Source organism: Cibotium barometz, chromosome 9 (assembly GCF_041138505.1).
Source record: "Cibotium barometz isolate CiBa-2024 chromosome 9, ASM4113850v1, whole genome shotgun sequence".
Classification (NCBI taxonomy): domain Eukaryota; kingdom Viridiplantae; phylum Streptophyta; class Polypodiopsida; order Cyatheales; family Cibotiaceae; genus Cibotium; species Cibotium barometz.
This window is the reverse complement of record NC_141054.1, coordinates 50,571,833-50,592,682: the sequence shown is the minus strand read 5'-3', so window position 1 is coordinate 50,592,682 and position 20,850 is coordinate 50,571,833. Positions and strand designations below refer to the sequence as shown.

The 20,850-nt window shown below is 42.1% G+C and overlaps 1 protein-coding gene across 2 annotated transcripts; it reads left to right on the top strand.

Annotated features, from left to right (window-relative positions):
- The first annotated feature begins 10,656 nt into the window (after positions 1-10,656).
- Positions 10,657-12,305, top strand: LOC147635677 (uncharacterized). Of its 2 annotated transcripts, XM_086803083.1 has the most exons (2): positions 10,702-10,994; positions 11,093-12,305. In XM_086803083.1, exons 1-2 carry the CDS (start codon positions 10,903-10,905, stop codon positions 11,997-11,999), a joined length of 999 nt encoding a protein of 332 aa, XP_086659209.1. In that variant the 5' UTR covers positions 10,702-10,902; the 3' UTR covers positions 12,000-12,305. The 2 variants fall into 2 exon arrangements, with proteins under 2 accessions (XP_086659207.1, XP_086659209.1); XM_086803081.1 differs by having other exon boundaries at positions 10,657-12,305.
- Positions 12,306-20,850: the final 8,545 nt, after the last annotated feature.

Below are 20,850 nucleotides of genomic sequence, written 5' to 3'. Positions count from 1 at the left end.
GGTTGGGTGGGTTCTAGTTTCTTGATTGGTCTATGTGGTGCACTAAGCGAAGAGTAAGCACTTGTCTCATCCTCACTTAGTGATGTACTAGAACTTGTTTCATTCTCTGACTTCCTTTGGTTTGTCAGTTTTTCACTATGTTTACCCATGCGACGAGATCGAATTGTCTTTTGGGTTTTTGTATCCTGTGTCGCACATATGGGTGTTGAAGTTTGTGTGGTGGCCTTTGATGTGGATGCTTCTGCATCATATATAGTTTTGGGCTCTGTTATGTTTATGTCCCCTTTTGGGTTTACTTCTATAAACTTCTTTTCCCTGTCTTTTACTTCGACCTTGGTTTTGATAGTTTATTGTCCTTTCTTTTCCTGGGTTTAGAAGGTTTTGTTTTCTCTTTTGGGTTTTGTTTTAAAGCATGTTCTTCTATCCATGTTGAAGTATTGTCTTTTACACTCTTGTTGTGCCTTGGCTTGTAAGCGTGTAAGAACATTAAAGGGCACTGTGGCCAATTGCCCATTTTGTACACTTAATATGTTAAGAGTTGTATTTTGTGAGACAAGTTGCATTGAAGCAACTCGTCTTGGGCAATCTTGGAACATGTGATCAATGCCACACTGTTCACACATTGGTCGTAAGGTGTTAGTGACTATGGGTATGGAAGTATTCCAAGTTGTGCAGTCTGCCACCTTGTGAGGTCCATGACAATAGAAACACTGAAGTGTCCGATTAACTATCTCCTGAGCAGTTTCTACCCTTTGGACTGTTTATGTTTTGTGCACGGGAGGTTTTGAGTCCATTGTGGATGAAGCAAGACACTTTGGTCAAAGGTTTTACAATAGATGCAATATAGAAAAATAGGTACCTTATATGCACAATGAGGATTAGGATGGTCATAGTGATTGCATTCAATACAAGGCATTTCGCTCGTCCCTTTTATAAGCATTAAGGATGTCTGGTTTTGAAGGTTTTCATCCTCTCTTCAAGATATTGACTGTAAGATTTTAAGCAAAGCTGCATAAAATTCTGGAAATGTCAATTCGGTGAGATTGATCTTTCTTTTGCCATTGCTTCACTTCACTTGGTTTAGATGAGGAACACCTCGTAGCATGATCATCTTCTAGCATGTTGTCATCTAAGCGTATTGCTTCTTTACAACATTGATAAAATGTTTCTGGATTTGTTACAATGATCAAGTTGTGTAAGTTGTTATTCTTTAAGCCCATCATGAAACATCTCCTCAATTGAACATCGTTTAATTTTTCCCATGACTCACAACGTGAGTCTAAGAGTTTTATCCAAAGGATAAAATCTCTAATGGATTCATTTGGTTGACGTTCAATTGAATAGAGTTCTATTGTTGCACTCCACCGATCACCTTGTCTAGAAAAGCCATGTATAAAGGCTAATTTTAAGGTTTTGAAGTTGGTCTTGATCGTAGGCATTAATGCGATGAACCATCGACTAGCTTTTCCTTCTAAGCATAAGTTCAACGCATGTACCTTAGTGGGGCAGTTGGGATTTCCAAAGGCTTCACATCTCTGTTCAGACGTTTGAATGAATTGAACAGGGTCGGTTGTTCCATCATATTTGCCCATAATTTTGGAAATTTGTACGGTCGTATTTTTGTAAAAGTCATTGAGGCCGTATGTGAGTGCTCTTGTTGGAAGAGACTCACTGAGTCCTTGGGTCACCACCCTTCCTAGACTATTCAATATGTCAAAGGTGTGGATATCCAGAGGAAAGAGTTGGTACTTATAGGATTTGCATGAATGTTAGGCAAAGAACAAAAGCCTGGTGGGATCGAAGTGATAGGGGGTGTAAAACCTGATTGCACGTTTGTTATAAGCATGGTTAATGGCATGGGGAGGTGAATTAGCGGCATGGATCTCAATGGCTCGAAGATGTCAGCCATTGGGTTGAGTCCTTGTGTGATCCCTGGCAATCCCTCTATCGTGGCCATATCGGAGTGCCTAAATGCTCCTTAATGAGCAATTCAGTTTTTTTTTTGTTTGCTTTTTATACTTTACCACAACCCGTTACAACCTCAAGAGGCTTGGCGTGCTCTTCGCTGGATCAAACAGGTGTCCGTTTGCCCTAATTAGCTTAGGCGCTATACGCACGTGAACCTTAGAAGAGATATTTTTTCTGAAAAAAGTGTATGCTAGGAACTTCTCAGATGGAAGAGGAGGTCCTAAAACCTATTTTCCATCTCTGTCTCAAAACGAAAAAAATTTCTAAGAATTTTTTCCCTGTTTCGCATCACATTTTTTAGGGTGATCCAAAAGGAATTTTGAAAAACTCTGTATGAGGGAGTTGTAGTATTTTTGGAGCACTACAACTTTGTTTCCCTGATTCATTTGTGATTTTACAACCGGAATCTTACTCTAGGATAGATTGTGGAAGAGTAGAGAATTCACAAGAATTGATTCAACCATAAAAACCAATGCTTTGCAAGCTTCAACTAAATCAAATTAATTGAAATTCAAACACTTAACAAAATTAAAATACTTAGCTCAATAGACCATGTTGGGTGCAATCTTCCCCCCCCCCCCGTGCATGGCCTTCCCCACACAAGAGTATTTCTTTATTAGCTTTCTTTCCACCAAAAATAGGCCATAGCCCCAAAATATGCAAAATGTGCTTTTTAGAGAGCACGGCACTCTTCTTTTACAAAAATAGAGTGTCAAATATTGGGATTAGGGTAAAGCCATAGGCTTTAATAAATTCCACATTATAAATGTATCTTTCCTAAAGTTCAAAATGGAAAAATCATTTGCTAAGGTTGCAAGCTACTATGCTTGCCAAAAATTAAATATGATGAACTAAGACATTTCTTCCAAAGTAAACTCTTCATTTTCCATAGTCTTCATCACCTGAAAATATAAGCCCAATTAAATTAATCCCACAAATATTAAACAGGCACAAATCATAACCAACTCATGACTACCAGGCATAAGTACCCCAGGAATCACCCTGCCATACGAACCTAACTGAAATAATCATAGATGGCCTCAAACATATGTCATATACCGCACGTATTAATATTTATAGTGGTGTCACCCACGATATTAACCTAGCCGGCATGACGCAAGAGTAACCTAGGCGTCCCCAAATTACTCAAGAGGGGATAAATAATATTTTTCTAGAGGACTTAAAATATATTCTCATGACAGATTTTGTCGTCTAGACCCTCAAAAAGTTGCCCAAATATGGCTTATCGCCATTTTTACGATTTTTTGTGGTTTTTGGGCTATTTTTTGCCTCGATTTTTGAGGTTACTAGTCGGGGCCAAAATGATTGATTTTAACTTCGCACGACTAAGTCCAAAGTCGAAGAGCTCGATGTCAGCTTTTCGATGAGCCCTAGAGCGCCTTCATCGGATATACGGCTTAGGAGATACGGGCCTCCAAACAAGGGTAGTTTCCAGAGTCGTGAACTGGTTTTTTTTTTCGCGTGAACTGGTTTTTCATGCTGTGAAAGATGTTTCACGTCATGAACCAAACTTCACGTGGGAATTAATTTCTATTTTTTTCCCCATGAACTGTTGTTTCACACCGTAAGATGTTTCACGCCGTGAACCGCAGACTTCATGTGGGAATTAATTTCGATTTTTTTATTTTTGCCACGTGAACTACTGTTTCACGCCGTGAACCAAACTTCATGTGGGAATTAATTTTGATTTTGATTTTTTTTTATTTTTATTTTTCTTATTTTTTGGAGTCTAGTGGAAAATATAATTTTTTCTTTTTGGGGGAAATATTTTTTGAATTTAGAATGAAAGGAATATGGGCATTTTTCCAAAAAAGGTAAGTGAAATCAAAAAAGTTAAAAAGTATTTTTGGGGGAAATATTTTTTGAATTTAGAATGAAAGGAATATGGGCATTTTTCCAAAAAAGGTAAGTGAAATCAAAAAAGTTAAACCTTTAATGACACACCTTACACCCTTCATAAATGACTCCTAAAATGGATAAATTTACAACTCATGAGCATCTTCTCATTGAATGCCCATTAACCTTAATGAGTTATGTAAAAAAGTGATTAAGAATTAATCCACTATTAATCCTTTCACTAATCTTTCTCTCTTTAACACTAATCAAAGACTCTAATTAACCATTAATCTCTAATTAATTCACACAATTGAGCACACCATTGGATAGAGCAAGAAAAAACTAATCTTTGTGCATCAATAATTGTGTAAATTAATCTAAATTAGGAGATTAATTAGACTCCTAATTATAGTCTCCTTTTTTAAGGCAAAATTAAGCAAAGAGAGTCAAATTTCTCCAATTGATCAAACAATTGATGTGATTAGGTGTTTTGATGCATCTAGATACTCTCAAAACACTTAAAAACTCTAATTTTGACTACTTATATGATCAATTTAGACCCCAATTAACACATTTTCTAAATTTTTAGCCTCTTTGAATAAGATTAATTACTCTTAATGATAAAAACCAGTCCATTAAGAGAAATTAGTCAAATTCAAGGATTTTTTATGGTTTTAAGAAATTTTTTTAAAGATTAAGCTACTCCTAATGCTTACTAACACTCTAATCCAAACAATTTCAACATAAAACACACAATTAAACTAAAGTTAATGATCTTAGATCTATGTTTAAACTAAAGAGAGCTAACATTCACTAAAAAATGCATTCTCTTGCATTATTTGATGCAATGGATGCAAACTAAGCCTAATACAAACTATGTGCAAGCCCTAAGAACATGAAAAACCATAAAAACAACAACAAAAATAGCAAATTAATCTAAAAATTAAGCAAAAAAAACATTCTTTTCAAAAACAAAAAGAGAGCTATTCTACACCAAATCTCACACAAATCACCATCAAATCCACATCTTTTTCATGGAAAATAATCACTTAGGACTTCATCCTAACTTGCTACCACATGCTCTTGAAGCGGAAATCGCCCCATAAATACTCCGTCACACCATTACAGCGGACGCCCGTCCAAGTTGTAGATTTGGACACTATTGCTTCATATCTTGAATGTATGACCCTTTGGTGTATCTACCGTGACTCCTTAATGTAAGATAATGGCGGTAGCTCTTGTTAATCCCAGAATGGGATTAACACTTATCCATTCATTCCATACACAATGCACTACCATAATGCAAAGGCAATGATGAATCTTATGTAATGAGAGCTGAAACTTAAAGCGGATGGAAGAAACAAAGGTGTTTCCCCGGCAACGGCGCCAAAATTTTTATGGGCTACCACACCTCAAAGAGGAAACTCAATGCATTCACCTTTGGAAAGAGCAATAGAACACAACTGTCGTAGGGCACTTACCAATGCTTCGAACTTGTGTCCCTTAAGGTCTCCAAGCTCACTTGAGAAACTCCACCTCCACGCTATCACCGTAGAGTCGCTCACACCACCACACAAGAGGCAATCACTCTCTCTCACTCCTCAAACAAGCATGCAACATAAAAGTATAGAGAAGGCACAAGTGCTAGAATGCTCTCTCTCAATATCTCTCTCAAGACAAAAGTAAGAACTTTCATAGCACAAAGGGGAATTGTATCCATTCATTATGAGAAAATACCTTATATACAATTGGCCCTTATTTACACTTGGGCGCCAAAAATTTACTTAACTAAGGCCTTGGGTGGCCGATATCTCATAATGTACAACTTTTATAGTGCCTTTGCATGACACTTATTAATGTCCTCAAATAGAGGAGCATATTTGTTAATCCAAAATGGAATTAACATGCATGTGCCAGATGAGTTGCATACTCAGCTAAGGTAGAAAAATATGTATTTATTGGGTATTCCCTTAAGAAAAAGGGATATCGATGCTATAATCCTGTTACACGTGAATTGAGGATAAGTAGGGATGTTGTATTTGATGAGATGAGTAGCTGGTATGCTACTAAAAAAGATGTTGTTAGGGCTGATGTAAGTGGAAATGTGGTTACACAGAATGCAAGTCAGCAATCACAGTCATTGAGTGGACCAGGAGAGTCCTCATCTAGCAGTTTTGTTGATAGACCTTGGAGTGGCAAGCTGTGTCATAATACTAGTCCTGGAAATGTAGTTGGTACATCAAATAAAGGCAAAGAGAAAGTGGTTGAGCCCCTTGGTATGCCTGATATTTCTGCAGGGCATTCTCTTTTTGATGGAGAGTCTAGTGGCTTGAAGATGAGCCTTGATGAGGAGCTTGGGATTCCAGCAATGAGGACACCTGGTGTAAAAAAGGCTATGGAAGCCATAAATGCAAAGTTACGAAGATTTGGAAGATTCAAAAACCCTGTGCAAAGGTTGACTTATGATGGTTATGTGGCACATCACTATACTTATATGGCAAAAGTTGTGCAAGTTGTAGAACCCACATGTTTTAATGAGGCTAATGGAAATGTGTGTTGGGAGAAAGCTATGGATGAGGAGATCGATGCATTGTATGGAAATGAGACTTGGGATTTGGTGCCATTGCCTAGAGGCAAGAAAGCTATTCGTTGTAAGTGGGTGTATAAGGTGAAACATAACAGTGATGGTAGCATAAGTAGGGACAAGGCTAGATTGGTAGCCAAAGGATATGCATAGACACATGGGATTGATTATGAGGACACATTTGCCCCAGTTGCAAAGATGGTAACTATGAGAGTTGTGATTGCAATGGCTGCAACTAAAGGCTGTTTTTTACATCAGCAGATGAATCCAAAAAATGCATTCTTGCATGGTGACTTACAAGAAGAAGTGTATATGGATCAGCTACCTGGTTTTGAGGATACAAGTCACCCGGAGTATGTATGTAAGCTTCGTAAGGCTTTGTATAGACTAAAGCAAAATCCACGAGCATGGCATGACAGGATTGTTCAATATCTTGTCTCACTATTGGTTTTCATATGGTAGATGTAGATCACTCTTTGTATAGGTGACAACTTGGATGAGATTGAGCATGTGCGCAAGAGTGATAAGGGTATTGTGATCATCACCATCTATGTTGTTGGGGGTGACAATGTTGGATGAGATTGAGCATGTGAAAAGTCTTTTCAAAAGGAAGTCTGAGATGAAAGATTTGGGAGATTTGCACTACTTTTTGGGTAGACTCCTTATGGTGGGTACTGCTCATATACAGGTAGACTGGGTTGATGTGAAGGGCTTGGGTAGACCCTTTCACTTTGGTGAGACGTTTTTGGTCCTTGGGATGATGGACCCGACCCTAGGTTTTATACAAGTCATTGGGCCCTATAAGGATTAGCCACACCTAAGACATACACGGCTCTCCAGACTAGTGGTTAAGTCTGGGTCTGTTGGCTTTCACTTTGCCCTACTTGCCCTCTTCTCTAGGACCTAAAGACGGAGTGGGCTTGCTTTCTTATGGCTGGTCGATACCTGTCACCCTGGGTTGTGGTTCTTTCGATTGGGTATTTCCGAGGATAAAATTGTGGAGCCTCGAAGCAAGGCTTCTCTACGAATGTGTGCGAGAGCTAGGAGCTTTCTCTTGGACAGATGGTCTATCCATGCACTAAAGTTCAAACTCTCCTGTCTCAAGGTCAGGAGTTCCTCATCCCGTGCTGGGGTGGTCTTCGCTTTCACTAGTACTGTCAAAGACAAGCACCGTTTGACTCCACGTGCTATTGACCGATGGGTCCGACCTTATAAGTAAGGGAGCTTCAAGAGAGTTTAATTCGTCAAAAAGAGGGTTATTTCATACAAATCTACCCGATCGTAGGTGCATGGAAATTTGGAACTGCTATGTAGAACCCCTCTGTGAAAAGACTGTGTGTTTTTTTTGGAAGACGGTACATACGTTCGCTTTCAGAAGGGGAAAGGAATGGGCATGCGCTTTCTAGGAAAAGATGGCACGGACGTTCACTTTTGAAATGAAGGAAGGAATGGGCGTTCGCTCAAGTATGGAAAGGCATGGGCATTCCGAGTTGGGTTAAGAATGGAACGGGCGTGGCAAAGATGGCATGGGTGTTTGCTCAAGGATGGGAAGGAACGGGCGTTCACTTCCAAAGGCTGAATGACACGAGCATTCTCTCTCAAAAGGAGAAAGGAACGGGCGTACGCTTCATTAATCGGGTGGCAAAGGGAATGGCATGACCGTGGCATGTTTGGAATGGGCGTGGCACTTTTGGAACGGATGTGACACTGTCAGATTTAGGAATTTTTAAGATTTGTCTAGGGATTTCTAGGAATTTAAGGTTGTAGGTCTGATAGCCCCCTAGTATATTCTCTGACAATTCAATACCCACTTGATTGAATGCAGTTAAATGCACGTAATGATTAATTTAATGCAAATATTCCAATTTTAATGCAATTGCCACATTCAGCCAAAAAATCTTACTAGATTTGGTTAGCTAAGGAAGGAACATGCATGGCAAAGATGCCACGGCCATGGCCTATAAAGCGACGGACGTTCGTTTCTCAGAATAGCTAGCAGAATGCAGTTTTTGCCCTATTTTTTCATCCAATCCTTGCTGATTCAGGTGTTTTCCTACTGATTTTTTGTGTTTTTGATTCAATAGAGAGCTAGAGCTAGTCTCTAGCTATCTATTGGTGCCTACAATGCATAATTAAAACTTACTAAATAAGATTAATTTGTAGATTAAACTAAGATGCAAAGTTAAAGAAAAAAATAAAAAATCAAGGTTTTACATGAATGTTAAGGGCAATGTGAGAGCACTTACTTGCTCCTCCCGTGCTCAATGAATATTTCAATGCTCCGATGCGATTAACCTTCAATGCTCTAGGTAATCACCATCAAAAACAGAAACAAACACAAAATCAAACAACCAACCAGTGGATTTGCACTCCAACTGGGCTAATCAAAGACACTAGCAAATTAATAGAGTGGAGGATCCTAAGCCAAATGCATTCCCGGCAACAATGCCAAAGATGTTAAGGACAACATGCTACCTTGCACACAAGAAGGACAGAGAAGAGAAGAGAGATACATGCAAGGATCGAGTCCGGAGAGTTGCACTTGGCCAACCCTAAGAGGGTTAACTCCTCGATGTGAAACCGCCTAGGGGCTCACTCCACCTCTTCTTGTGTCACCCAACAAGAGATCCAATGGCTAGGTAGAGAGCAAGAAGGAAGGAAGCTATGGAGAGCTCAACCTTCACCTCATGTAACTAGCATGCAAAAGGGACTTGGTAGATAGCAAAGAGAGGGTAGAGAAGAAGAGAAATAAGAGCATTACCATCCCTACTTACATACACCGACAATCAAACATGCAAGCAAGCAAAAACACAAGCCAACATGCATCCACAAGCTCAAATGAGAGAGAGAGAGAGAGAGAAGAGGCAAGTTCAAATGAGACAAATGGGATTGTCCCTTTTATATTTCATAAAATGACTTATATACAAGAGCTCATAGTTACCATGGTCGACCACCCATTTACAATTGGGAGCCCAAAACTATTCTTCCTAGTCTTTCTAGCTCTATGTACAACTATTCCTCATGACCGACATTACACAATCCGTAAGCTCGGTCATCCCATGTCTCTTATACAATCAGCACATTGTATAAGATAGATTACAAAGAGTGTAGCCACGCAAAAGGTAATGTTAACTAGAGTGGTTAACAATTGTTTGTATTAAAGAAGTAGTAAACCCTAGCAAACATTATTAAAGAAGTAGTAAACCCTAGCAAACATTATGATTTTATGTTCAGCTTGCGAGCTTTGAAATTAATTTGATGTATGCACAACCCAAACGCTGAGGCCCACTAGTTGTTTCTCTCTCCTAGCATGCAACTATAAACTTCATTGCCCACGCGCTTTAAAGTGCGCGTACAACCCTAATGCCAAGGCCGAGTCGTTTCTTAAGAGACACAATGTTTGATATTTTGTTTACATAAGGGTTTAATTTGAGACTTTCGAACTGATGTAATGAATTTCTATTTATTACAAACGTTTGGCCCCCATATATGTGCCTTTGCCCTCTAATGCCTCTGCTGTGTCTAAAAAACATAGCTTCTACTAGACTACAATGCTTAGAAATCTGCCTCCATAGGTACTTTTAAAAAAGTATAAGAAAAATTCCTATGATTTTTTTTTTTTTTGCACATGCCTTGCTGCGTGTCGGACCTTCTTCCATGCTATACATGCCCTTCATGTGGCATGCATGCATGTACTTTGACTCTCTCTCTCTCTCTCTCTCTCTCTCTCTCTCTCACACACACACACACACACACACACACACACACACACACACACAAAGGGCTCTCATGTAGGCACATGCAAGCAGAATGGAGGGGGTACGCATATCTCCTGATCTGTCTCTATGCGTAGATTAACCCTCTCTATGTGTGCAGATGTCCAACGTGTAACTATTTGTCTCTGTTTTTAGGCTTGTGAGATGAGGGTTGGAACAATCAATTGGAAAAATCTTGATTAACAAGGTTGAAAAACCTAACATCGTCTTTAGCCCTCTAAGGCTTTCGTATTGACGCTTATCAACTAACTAATTAATTGAAATTTAATTTTCACTGCTCTAATTAGGAAACTCTTAAATGAAGTCAAGCGTGAAAAATAGAGGACTGTAGTGATGAAATTTCAGATGTATATGACTTAAAACTGTACTTGACTTTTTCAGCACACATATTTAAATATCTACTATTAACTTAAAAAAAAGAAATTTAATTTTCACTGCTCTAATTAGGAAAAACCTTACTAGAACGCCTTATCATTTTGAGGGCAAGGGTTTTTATTTGTGTGCATTCTCTGTTCTGTGTGGTGTTTGCGGTATTGGCGATGGCGCTTCAAATCCTAATGCGGGCTCGTTCGACTCTGAAACCCTCATCTTGTCTGCACAGTGGTAGAGAGTTAGGTTTAGGGTTTTTCGCCCCAGCCAGCAAGCTTGAGCAGGCGAAACTATTGTCGTCCATGGCCGCCGCCGCCTCTGCCGCATCCTCCAACTACATTCCCGGACATGCGGACCCTGCCGGTACGGCGAACTACGCACGGAGGATCGGCTCCGCTGCAGCTCCTGGCCATTTTCGAACTCTCCGAGCCGGCGGCAAGGTAGGTGACCTTGTGGTTTCCTCGTTTGGTATTGGAACTTACTTAGGGCCAGACTCTGATTCCGTCGACCGTGAATACATGGAATCCATTACCCGCAGCTTGACCATGGGCATCAATGTCATCGACTGTGCAGCTAACTATCGTAACATGCGTAGTGAGCTTGTTGTTGGCCAGTGCCTTGCCATGGCCATCAAGCAGGGCATCATTAACCGAAACGAAGTAGTTGTCTGCTCCAAAGCGGGGTTCCTTGCCTTTGATTACAGAGAGTCCATTGACCCTTACACGTACATTGATGACACATACATCAAAACCAACCTTTTCAAACGCGATGAGTTTGTTGGTGGATGCCATTGCCTCTCACCTGCATATCTCAAGAACCAGGTGGAGCTCACCAGGAGGAACATGGGGCTTGAAACCATTGATATTTACTTCATACACAACCCTGAGACGCAGTTGAGCGTAGTGCCACGCTCTACGCTTCTGTCTAGAATCAAAGGTGCTATTGGTGCCATGGAGGAATGCTGTTCTGAGGGTAAGATTGCCATGTATGGCATAGCCACTTGGAATGGCTTTCGTGTTAATGCCAGTGGAAAACAGCATCTTCCCCTGGAAGAGCTACTATCTTATGCCAAGGATATTGCTGGAGATGATCATCATTTCAAAGTGGTGCAGGCGCCCTACAACTCCCACTTGCAGCAAGCAGCAAAGGAAGCCACACAACCGGTGAGAGGGCGGAGAATGCCTCTGCTTCATGCCGCACATCATCTTGGCCTCTCAGTCATGACATCGGCTACTTTGAATCAGGGAAATCTCTCCAAGAATTTGAACCCTGAGATTCGCAGCAAAAGTCCAGAGCTTGGAGAACAGCGGACAGATGCACAAGCTGCAGTGCAGTTTGTGAGGACTACTCCTGGCATTGTTACTGCTCTGGTTGGTATGCGCCAAGTGATGCATGTTGAAGAGAATGGTGTTCTCATCAGATTCCCTGCAAATCCCCGTACCTGAGAATGTAAGGCATTTGGGTCAAAGTTGTTGAATATGTGCTAGGTTTAGCCTTTCTTAGTAGTGCGAATAGTAGTAGTCTATGCCTAATGCGTAGTAGTCTTCCGTACTCCCTTTGTATGCATGACTTTATTTATGTTGTCCACTTGGTGTTTATACATTATCTCCCATGGATCAGAGAGCTATAGTCGTGGTCTTGAGCAGCAAGGTTGTGGGAATGATTTACTGGGCATGTGAAAGCCAGTTAGGCTGAAAAGTATGTATGTAGACAGTGAGTTAAATATGTATATCAACCTTTTTTTTCTCTCATTTTATTGTTTCTTTGATTTACAAGTAGTTCCTTTCTGCCAGCTGTTGAACTCAATGCATATAGAGCCATAAGTGTAGTGTAAAGGGCTCATGTTCTGTATGAATTTTGCACGCATGCTAAGTGTGGGTCTCATTTGATGCATTGCGGTAATTTCGATGCTAAGCCTGATGCATTGCTGTAAAATTGTGACTCTCTCATGTGTAGTGTGGCTTCCTGAGCATCTGTTCATCTACCTTTATGGGTTGTATCCAGAGTTTTTGAATGGGCTTGTATCAAGCCTTGGTATCCCTGGATGGTTTTTTTGGGGGAATAATGTGAGTGTCTACTCTGTTTATGACTATATATCAGGGATTTGTTTGAGGGCATCATTGTGGTATTTGTCTTGTAAGTGAGGTAAGTTCAGGACTGAACTTATATCGTGTCTACTTGAGTCTTCATTTTATGTGAGTGGCAAGCATGGAGGCTTGGAGTGCAACACTGTTTCTAGCTTAATACCACACACTTCGATGACTAGTTGTCACCAATTGGCCGACCATTTGGTCCATCTCCAGTTTTTGCGTCTCGTTCACTTGAGGCCAGGCCGGTGTCTCATGTGAAGAGGTCAGTATTTTGCTGACATGGACGGGAGCCAAACTGGTGCCACCCGTGTGTTAGCAGGATGGTGTCGTATGGACGGGAGCCAGACTGGTGCCACCCGTGTATGACCTGGACTGTGTTCGACCCATGGGATTGTCACGCCATGGAAGAGCCAATATTCGTGCCGTGTCTTACCTATGGGACTGTCACACCATAGGGAGGCTCGTGCGTGGAACTGTCTTACCTATGGAACTGTCACTCCATAGAAAGACCAGGTTTTTATATTTTACGTCGTGTCATTTTTGTGCCGACAGATATTTTGTACTTGTTCCATGAACGGGAGATATGTCCATGATACTATTTACACATGCACTCATGTTTTGCATGTTTGAAACTGTTTTCGCATGACATGTATTCTTGTGTTTGCTTGCTTGACGTGTTACTTACTGAGCGGGGACGCCTGCTAGTGAGTCGTGAAGTCTGCTCTGTCTTCTGACAAGTTTTGGTGCATGTGAACAGGTGGTAAGTATATGGCACATGTTATTTTAATATTTTATTTTCTAACCCTTTGTTTTATAAGGTTAAATGTTCACATTCACTGAAAAGTGGGCACCCACTTAGGGGCCAAGGTGGGGAGCCCCACTTAAGTGTGTGTGGGGGTTGGTGCATGGGCACCTACCCAACCCACCTTGGAACTGGCCACCCACATGCAAACGTGGGGAGCTAGTCCAAATCTAATGGTTTAACTTCACTTTATTTTTTATAAAAAAGCCTTCACCTCCATCGTAGTCTCATCCGGCGATTAGCTTCCATCATCTTTCGTAAAAGAAAAACAATTCGGCGACCACCTCCTGCGCTTGTTTTTCCAGGCGGCTGGCTACCCTATCCTCTGCACTACAGGGTGCAGCCAAAGCACCTCCCCATGCTCCCAGGCGGCTGCTGAACTATATACGCTTTTGCTCCAAAGTGGTTGTTGACAGGCTGCACTTCAATACCTTCTGCTGGCGACTGCAAATCCCTACTGTTGTGGGTTGCGCTGGTTGTCTAGTGGGCTGTCCACTACACAAGCAGGTAGCTGCGCAGGTTGCATTCTCTATAGGCGCTGCTTCCTCTGTCTATTGCGGGCGCCTCCATCTCAACAGAACGGCTGTGTGCTGTGAGTCCTCTCCAACTGCTATAGGCCGGTGGCTGCAAGTTGCTATCCCTTCTCCACTGTAGCCGGGTAACCATACAAGCTGTGTGTCACCTCCATACAGCAACTACTTCTCTCGACATGCTGTGTCTCGGTGTTTCCCTTAAGTAACTGCACACATGGGTATTGGATTTCCTTCTGCCATCCACAAGTAAGTGAATTTTCAGATTTAAATAGAGTACTTTGTGTTAAATCTGATTAGGGATTTATTCCCCACGGTAACACCTGTTCGGTGTCGGGTATTCTAAGCTCTATTGGAGAACCTCGGTCCAAATGTGCTGAGATCGGGAGAGCCAGGCGTTAGCACGAGAGCGCCTGTTTGTGCGTGGTCTCGGAACACCAGTGAGACGTTCTCCGCGGAGTCCAGTGAAAGCACAGGACCGTAGAGAGTGGACCACGCTAGTAGTCGTTCTGCTTCGAGCATCTACTTCGAACGTCGACTTTGAGCCTATTTGTTTGGTACTGTATTCATATATACATGGACATCATCTGGTTCTTGGAACCCATGGAGCATTGTATTTGTTAAATACTCCCAATAAATATATCATATATTGAGGGGGGGGGTTGGCCTGTTCCGGTCCCAATGTTGGTGTCCATTTTTTTCATTTCATTTCATTTCTTTTCAAGTTGAATTAAGTTGTCCATTTCAAATTATGGTTTTAAAGTTATGCTATTACACATGTGGGTGTCCAACGGAGTCTTCCCACTTGACGGGATCGGTTTCATTGGTATCAGAGCACAGTTGTTTTCCTCTTTCTAGTGGGGAAACGAACCTGTGTACTGGACACCTCGCTTTTAGCACACTTAAACACAATGGACAGCCAAGGCAACCCTTTGGAAGTGTCAAATTCGAGGGGTCCATCTAGTGTCTCTTGTGGTTCTGATGCCTTGCGAGGAAGACACAAGCTCCTTGAAAGGGTTAATGATAGTGAATCAAAGGGTCAACTGTCTCCAGGACAGACAGTCATGCTTGAACAAGAGCCTGATGCAATGAGGGTTGAAATGGAACATATGAGAAAACTTCTGCAGGCTCAAGAGCAAGAGTTAAAGTTTTTGCATGAAGATCCCCATGTGCAAAGTGCCATTGAAGCTAGGAAGGCTGATGCAATGGTAGATGTAACTTTTGAGTCTATGGCACGGGAAGTGGGCAAGAAGCCAAGGGAATTGGCACTTGCCTATCTCCTCCGCAAAGGTGATATCAAAGAGGGGGATGACGGAGAGTTGAAATTCAGAAATCCACCTCGTCTAAAGCATGGAGATCTCGCATCTCAAAGGCTGAAATCTTTTATGCATGTCGAGTCACCTCTCGACATGCATCTTCTCCACAAGGCACTAAGCCTGACAGATATATGTATGCCAGTGCTCATGGAGGGCATGAAAGTCACATGCATTCAAGACGTGTATCTCTTGGTAAGGGTGACAGGTCTGCTAGAAAAATTTTGTCTTTTGAGTTGTCTCATGGAGAGACACTGCCTTATGCAGGTAAGTCACATGTATATGAGTTTCAAGTTCGTGGAGCACATGCCACCGTGCCTCATGAAACTTCTGTGACGGCCCATGGAGCCCATGCAGATAGGGCTGCCCCGTTGGATAAGGGGAAAAGAAAAAGAGAAAACCATGAGCCTCATGCCAGAAAGCTCAAGGAATTCAAAGCAGGTGACAAATCTGTTAAATTTGATGTTTTTCATGGTGAACAGACTTTACTGAAAAGTCAAAAGTACGCCATGCTAGCATGTTTTTGAAAGGGACTATTGCTCATTGGTGGATCACTGAACAGATCACCAAGGATCTTATTAGCACCTGGAAGGAATTTAAAGACAGATTCTATGCTCAGTTCTTGCCAAGGTGGAAAGGTACGTAGTGTACGGCATGCTATCAGTATGTACGGAACGTACTTCTGTACGGAACAAATTTTAAGGTACGTAAACAGTACGTAGCATTTGTAAACAGTCCTAGAAACCTGAATATTTTGTAGACATAGCAACCAAAATACTTAAAATAAAGACTGAACCTCATTACTTAAAGTTAAAATCAATTATCAGTTACCAAGCCCATTACACAATACCTCATGTTAACAGTCATAGTGATATAAGCAAGAACCATGAAAGTCATAGATGATAAAAGAGAGTACAAATATCATGTCTACAGCACGTCTTGGTCCACAAGTGCAAAAAGCAAAACAATGAAACACTACAGTTGTCTAGACTCTAGAGTCTAGACGCAAGAGTCTCAAATCTCATCACCATCAGATGAAGATGATGAGTCTTCTGGAGAGAGCATGCCTCCATCATTGATACCATTGCCCTCTTCATCGAACTCTGGCTCAGCAAGCTCCAGTGCATCCTCGTCATGTGCCTCGGGAATCTGAGTGTGAATGAGTTCGACAGCCTCATTTGCACGCCTCTGCTGGGTGCGACGAATTGGAAGCTTTCCCCTGCGAATGCTCTCTCGTCTCGCAGAGCCTGGATCTTTAGCTGCCTGGCGTAGAGGAATGCTGAGAGATCGTGCACGTGAGCGGGTCACACAACGATCCACGCTCTCAAGCTCTCTATATAAAGCTCTCAAAATCTCATCTTGCTCATCTCTAATCTGTCGATCCATGAGCTCCGGGCTGGGTTCATCTACCAATTTAAGTAGTGTTGGATCAACCTGTTTAAACATGCCACAAATTGCATATTGGATATTCATTGAACTAGAAAAAAAATTTCTACTTCTAAGTTCTTCTTGAGTCCAAATTCCAATTTATACCTGCTTCGGTGACCCCAAAGCATGGTAGCTTCGCACGAGCCTCATGTTAGCTCTGCAATACACCAACTTCTCTAATTGAGAAGTACTAAGGCGATTCCAAATCTTAGTGTGTATAAGAGAGTATGAGCTCCAGTTCCGCTCACATGCTCCAGCTGAGCAATCCTGTGCAAAAATGAGTGCATTGCGAGCAAATTTGTAAATCTTTTAATGCTAAAACATCAAGCTTCACTTCCGAAGACTATACTTTAGAGATTAATTACAAGTTACCTGAGATAGAACACGAAGAGCAACTCGTGAAAGGTTTGGAAGACCAACCCTTCCATAAGAGTGCCACCATGTCAAAGGGAATTTCATGGCTTCCTTCCTCAATGACACAGGTCTCGCAAATGAAGCACCACAATACCACTCATGTAAGTGGTGAACTCTCTATCGATCTGAAGTTGCTCCTCCTCTGAGAACATCCTTCCAACATACTTTGACTGCTTCATGCTCAAAGCAGTATTATGAACTTGCTGCCAAAAATCATCATCCAGGATCCGCCTTTGCAAGTATTTTGTACGCTCATCCTCTGAATGATGCATCTGTCTCGCCACCTTGGATCCACAACTGTTGATGATAGTGAATCTCTTATCCTGTAGAGCCTATCCAAGACCAAGAATATGTAGGCAAACCTGGTCTTGGAGGGTCTCACCATATCCAAAGGGCTATTGCTCCGAAAGATGGCAAGAGCCTGATGCTTCTTGCGGAAGAATGTGGTGATCTTTACAGCATCTGTAACAATGGGCTGCACCCAAACAAGCTTCCCAATGTCTTCCATAAGTAAATCAAGACAATGGGCAGCACATGGAGTCCACACTATATGTGGAAACTCTGCCTCGACCATTTAACCCATTGCCTTGCAGTTAGAGGCGTTGTCGGTCACCACCTGCACAACATTGTCCTCCCCAACCTCAAGGATAGCCTGTCGAATGTGGCCATAAATGAACTCCCCTGTGATCCTGTCTCCTGTTCTCCCTGCATCCACGGCACACAAGAAATAGGTGCCCAAGCAAGATGACACAAGGATATTGATTATATTATGTGCCTCTTGCGAATGTCTGCCCACCCATTTGAAATAATAGTGCATCCAAACTCCTGCCAACTTGCTTTCACAGGAGTGAGCGCCTTGTCTATCAAGGCCTTCTGCTCATCCAACATGGATGTACGCATCTTCGTATACTCAAGACCTGTCCACGTCTCAGTAGGCTCTACCTGCGCAATTGCTTTCACCATTCTTTTCCATTGGTCTGTCCTTAACACATTGAAGGATATATTACACTCAATAAGAGTACGACAAATCTCCATTTCTGCCACCCTTTGCCGTTCCTTTACCCAAGCTTGTGATGAGATACAAGAACGCAGAGTGGATTGCTTTGATGCCTCCCCTGTACCTCTCGCATCTTGTGGCAGGAGGTCCTCATCATCGGCAATACGCGCCCTCTTCCTGCCTGTGGTGGATTGGGCTGAAGCCGAAAGACTTTCACCCTCATCTAGTGTACCTGAACCTGTAACATCTCCAATAAAAGCATCATGGAGAGCATCTTGCGTACTTTCACCACCTCTAACACTGCTTGCACCACCCATTGCAGGACAATTCTCCGCAATCAATTGGTCCCTCACAGCTTGTGGTATTTTATCACATGGACCACATTGATTGGTGCACCCGATACCTGTCATGTGCTTGATGACGCGAGTTATGGTGCTAGTGTACTGCTCCCCGCAATACTTGCATGCCCATAGCCGAGTACCTGACCCTTGCTGAGAAGGGGTGTTAACAACCCTCAGGACATTGGTGTGGATTGCCCAGTTCGCGTTAGTCTTGCGCGGCATGATGAAGTCTGCGCGGGAGAGAGAGCAAAGAAATTTGCTTTGCAAAGTTTTGCAGGTACACACAGGGGACACGATTTTGCAAGTACACACAAAATGCCCAAATTTTGGTCGCTTATCTACAATCGCATGATTGCCACACACGCGCCTCGCCACACGCCACACATTTTTTATTTTTTTTAATGTTTTCGTATGGATCCGAACAGTACGGTACGGTACAGTACCGTACCGTACGGTTGTACCGTACTGTACGGATCCGTACGTACGTACGGTAGCAACCTTGGTTCTTGCCACCAAATGCGGAGCAAACTCTCACTCAAAAGTGGGACAGGCTGGAACAAAGAGATAATGAAAGCGTGCAACAGTATGTTAACAAGTTCTGGAAAGTGTTGCTGGAAGTAACTCCCTTTATGCAAATCACTGAGGATGAAAGAAAGAGGAAGTTTCGTTCTGGACTACAACCAACATATCGTTTGGGCATTGAATTGCACCCGAAACATACTTTGCAACAGCTCATAGCTTCTGCTCTTACTACGGAGCAATTGGTGCTCAAGATTAAACAGGATCAAGGAGGTTCAAAGGGGAAAGACAAGGCTGTTCCAAATCTGCAAAAGGGTGGACAGCCACCTAAAAAGAACTTCCGGGAGACCTGCAAGGGTGGTAAAGCTGAAAATAACACATCTAAAGATCAGGGCCCAAGGAAGAACAAATTCGGCTTGACTCCGGAGCAAAGAGAGCAATATGCCAAGGATGGAAAATGCTTTTCTTGTGGTAGCAAAGACCACATGTTTCGACAATGCCCAGATCGCAAACCTAAGCACGAGGACAAGCAGACCAAGGCTAATGTTCATGCAGTTCCTGATGTGCAAGGAAATACAAGTCATGATGCAAAAGAGCGAATGGTTTGCAAGGCTTGGGGGCAAATCAAGGATTAGCCCGCCTTATTCATGTTTGATGACTGTGCAACTGATAACTTTATCTCTATGCAAATGGCAGCTGCATTGGGTATTGAGGTTGAGAACATGGGACCTCAGATTGAAGCCGAAGCTGCATTTATTGGTAAAGAGGTGGAGGTTACCCCATTGATAGGGAAGTTGCGCATCCATATACAGGGCTACCTTGATAATGAACATTTCCTAGTTGCTCCACTAAATGGATGTGATGTGTTGTTGGGCAAGCCATGGCACCATAGGCTTGAGCCCCGCAAAGACTACAAGTCTAATATGATTTCTTTTATGCATAAAGGCCGCATGCATTTTATCGATGCTGGCAAAGAAGGGAATTCCATCCCACTTGTATTACACATCCAAATTAATAAAGCAATGAAAAAGAGTCTTTCTGCGTACTTGGTTTTTGTGCGTGATAGCCTTGTGCCAAATCATCAAAATCTGGATGCTATGTCTAATGATAGGTTGAATTTTCTTTATGCATTCAATGACCGTTTTGCTGATACTTTGCTAGGAGAATTACCTCCCCAAAGGCTCGAAGATCATCGTATAGATCTTGTCCCAGGTAGTTCTCCACCCAACAAACTCGCATACCGAGTGAGTGCTGCACAACAAGAAGAGATCATGAAGCAGGTAAACGAGCTTTTAGAGAAAGGTTTGGTTCAGCCCAGTTCCTCACCTTATTGCTCTCCTATACTTCTTGTTCAAAAGAAGGACGGATCATTCCGTATGTGTGTGGACTATAGAGCTTTGAACAAGCTTACCACATCAAGAACAGATTCCCAATTCCGCGAATTGATGATATTTTGGATAAGCTTGATGGCTCAGCTTGTCTTAGCAGACTTGATTTGAAGAGTGGTTATCACCAAATACGTGTGGTACCACAAGATGTCCATAAGAATGCATTCAGGACAGCCTTTGGATTATATGAATTTTTGGTAATGCCTTTTGGTCTCACCAATGCTCCTGCTACGTTTAATCGTATGATGGATAGGATATTCCGACCCCATCACAAATTCACAGGAGTATTCTTTGATGATATCTTGGTTTTCTCCAAGAATGAGCAGGAACACAGAACTCATTTCGTCACAGTGTTCGAGGAGTTGCGGAAGCATAAACTTTTCATAAATGCCAAGAAAAGTGAGTTTTTCCTTTCAGAGATTCATTATCTGGGTCATATTGTATCCAAAGATGGAGTTACAATGGATCTTGCAA